The 3,453-nt window shown below is 35.4% G+C and overlaps 1 protein-coding gene across 1 annotated transcript; it reads left to right on the plus strand.

Annotated features, from left to right (window-relative positions):
- The first annotated feature begins 835 nt into the window (after window positions 1-835).
- Window positions 836-2,996, plus strand: LOC139862528 (protein PATRONUS 2). Its single transcript, XM_071851171.1, has 4 exons — window positions 836-933; window positions 1,075-1,326; window positions 2,534-2,574; window positions 2,676-2,996. Exons 1-4 carry the CDS (start codon window positions 867-869, stop codon window positions 2,859-2,861), a joined length of 546 nt encoding a protein of 181 aa, XP_071707272.1. The 5' UTR covers window positions 836-866; the 3' UTR covers window positions 2,862-2,996.
- Window positions 2,997-3,453: the final 457 nt, after the last annotated feature.

Below are 3,453 nucleotides of genomic sequence, written 5' to 3' on the forward strand. Positions count from 1 at the left end.
TGATATATCCCTAATAATTACCACTTTAGGTTACAATTAAAGCTTTTAGGAATATGTATGCTAAAAATAACCTATGTTTCATCACTTAATTATGTGACATGTATGATCTTGTAGTACCTGTATAAAGTGTGCTTGAACTGAACATGATTTTATAAATTTTTAATGCTTTATCACTAGCCTACTTACTTTGATGAGAATTACTTGATTTGGGTCTATTGGGTTAGGAGGAATTACGTGTTGAATCAAATTGAGCTCAACCTAATTATGTAAGATCTTGTATTTCTGTTTATCTAGATTCGTGATTTGCTTATAGTCTTTGTTACTAGTTGTTATCGTGTGTGTGTATATATATATATATATATATATATATATATATATATATATATATATATATATATATATATATATATATATATATATATATATATATATATATATATATATATATATATATTTTCTTTGAACGGCGAATTTGCATCAGCGGATCATTTATTTCAACGACCCTCATCATTTGCACCCACACATGCTAGAAGGAAACTCTTACCCGGGTTGCTTGGCAACTAATCGCGGGACCTGGGTTGCTTGGCAACTAATCGCAGGAAATTGGAGAGAAAACCTTCTGCCCCCAGGAATTGAACCCGGGTTGCTTGGCAACTAATCGCGGGTCCTTCCACACTGTGGCTTGATACCATTGAAGCAAACGTTCGTTGGTGTTGTTATCGTATATTAACCCTCACGTCTTGTGTACTGATCGGTTTATTGATAATTTGGGTTGCTAGAATAGTAATTTTGTGATGGCTGAATTTTATGTATTTCTGACAACTTTGTGTTGCAGAATCAGTATTGGAGATTGCACGTGAAAAACGATGACAAGTCGACTCGTTCGACAACCGCTGACGATTCAAAATGAGAATTCAAACGTCATTCCAAACAGTATAATAATTTCTTGCTGTTATAAATATCTTGTTTAAGGGCATCTCTGGAATTCATGTTCATGTTCTTCAGACTTCGTACTAAAATGTATGATCTCTTTTTTATGTATATACATATTGAATAAAGTTTATATTCTTTTAGAGATGATGACTGGTGAAAAAGGGAAAAATGCTAAGTTGCCGCTAGGGAAAGGCGGATCGAGCCGCAAAGCACTTGGTGACATTACAAATAAACCAAACATCACTAAAGAAGTGTCGACAAGGAAAAAGATTCCAGTTAAGGAGGAATTTAATATTCTCGAAGAGAGGTTTTTGCATGACCACAAAAAATGTATCGAAGCACAACAATTAATGTCAGAATCCATGTTTTTGGATATAGTTCTTCCGGGATATGGTAATTTTCGTGCAGACTTTCATTCTTTATCCCTATATACATATTCTGAATGTATTCATTGGTTTTGTGGAATTCAAATTACGGGAGTTACATAATGAGGATAATCGTGGGGTGGGTGACATTTAGGTTCAACTGTGTAAGTTTTGAGTCATACATGATCCTGACAAAATGATTAAAATGAGTGGTTAAACTTCTTTAATGTAGCAGCCAAAAATAATAATGGGTCAGGCGCATCAGGTCATTAGTCAAAAACAGGTCAATGTACAATGTGCTATACAGGGTCAGACTAGGTTGGAGTGCCCTTTTGGTTGTTCTTTGTTCGAGTATTTTCTTAAGTAATTAGTTTACGAAGTATGCTTTCAAAACCAGCCAGGTCGTGTTGGATTAACATATAATCATTATGTTATTAATAAAGTGATGTAGGAGCTATGTATTCATCTTAATACAATATTTGTTACTTTCGACCTGTTTAACCTGTTCTAGTGATTTTTATCTGATTTATTAAGCTGGATTCTTTTGATAGTTTCTGTAAAGGCAACCCAAAAATTGATCTGTTTTTATGTAAATAAGTTGAAATTCTCAACTGGGCCCGAATACTATTTATGCTCACTGTTTATAGATTTAAGGTACCTATTCTACACTTGGAGCTATCAAGTTTGCTGTAAATGGAAGAATTCTTAACATTTTGACTCATTATCTGCACTTTGATGCACTGTGACTTTAAAGGTTCAGTGTTATATATTTAGATATATATTTTTTTGGTTCGCTGAGGAAACTTCCCTAGCGACAACCACATCGGGTCCCCACTAGCAAGTAAAACCCGTGGGTGACGAGCCCCATGAGCGACGAGACCCGTAACCTGGTGAATTGCGCATATTGGTGCCCCCTCCGGTCAAGAGCCCATTTTAATTCGATCTTGGGCGTTACCAAGATTTGAACCTGGTTCTCTAGTTTCACAGGGAACTCGGTGGCCACTGGATTATAATATCTCATAAAATTTGAATGTCTATATTCAATGTTTATATTTATCATGATTTGCCACACTGCAGGGTATAAAACACTAGTACAAAACCACTTGTAACACCAGTCTTGTATTTTACGCGACATTATTGTGTATAGAGGGCTCACGACATGCTTATATGACAAATATATTTGTATATATCAGTTTATCATGACATCTAATATAATTTCAATCTCGTACTTGCAGGTTCTACGCCTTCTGACTCTCCGGTATCTGATTCATCAAAGGTTCGCAGTGATCTTTATATAGCTAAATATTACACCGTGTTATTTATCATTATTTGGACCGTCAAAATATCTTGTTTCTCACTCCCTAGTTGGTTATGCAGCTGAACCACGAAACCCTTTCCGATTACCCAGAACTCGTAGAGTTGCCGGTGCCTGAAATACCTGATCCATTAGAGTCAGCACTTAAACCGGATTGGGATTTGGATTTGGATTCTCCTCCATGTTCCCCTAATTCTTGGATATGGGAAGAAGTTGAATATTTCTTGAAGCCAGAAAATGAAGATTGACCACCCCCTCACTATTACGGTTAACCACATTCCTTGAATCAGTTGTGTGTTGATATGTTGCTGACAGCCTGGTTGTTATTTCGGTTTTTGAAAAGACCACTTGTAGTTTAAAAAGGTCTGGCATTGAAAGATTGGATCACGTCTAGTTTTAACTGATAAAAAGGTGGTTTTTAGTGAGATTGATTTTTTTTTTTTTTTTTAAAACTGAAACTTTATAAAAACTCGAGGACTTCATCATCTGAAAAATGAAGCCTCCAACAAAGATACTAACTATAGGTGAGCACATGATATAATATGAAAACACAGTCAATGTTCACATATGGTGAGCACGTGATAATAGCATGCAGAGCACATATTAAGTTATAAACTAGTACTGTAATAAGAATTCAGATCTTGATCACCAACTGCGCTGCGCAGTTCACAGTCGATGTCCCATATTCATAATCAACAACCCAACCCACCCACTTCTTTAGTTTAATGATTTAATATCTTATATATATACAGAACCATATATGTAGCTGTTTACACTGCTTAATTCAATTCAACCAAAATTCAAATGGCAACTACAACCTAACACATTTACTCTCCTCTT

The sequence above is a fragment of the Rutidosis leptorrhynchoides genome, chromosome 1 (assembly GCF_046630445.1).
Source record: "Rutidosis leptorrhynchoides isolate AG116_Rl617_1_P2 chromosome 1, CSIRO_AGI_Rlap_v1, whole genome shotgun sequence".
NCBI lineage: Eukaryota > Viridiplantae > Streptophyta > Magnoliopsida > Asterales > Asteraceae > Rutidosis > Rutidosis leptorrhynchoides.

Bases quoted from the DNA above. Each gene is read 5' to 3' on its own strand.
- LOC139862528 (XM_071851171.1), top strand. From the start codon at position 867: ATGACAAGTCGACTCGTTCGACAACCGCTGACGATTCAAAATGAGAAT. The intron at 1,327-2,533 runs GTAATTTTCGTG...TCGTACTTGCAG, and splicing joins TATAGTTCTTCCGGGATATG to GTTCTACGCCTTCTGACTCT. The intron at 2,575-2,675 runs GTTCGCAGTGAT...TTGGTTATGCAG, and splicing joins CGGTATCTGATTCATCAAAG to CTGAACCACGAAACCCTTTC.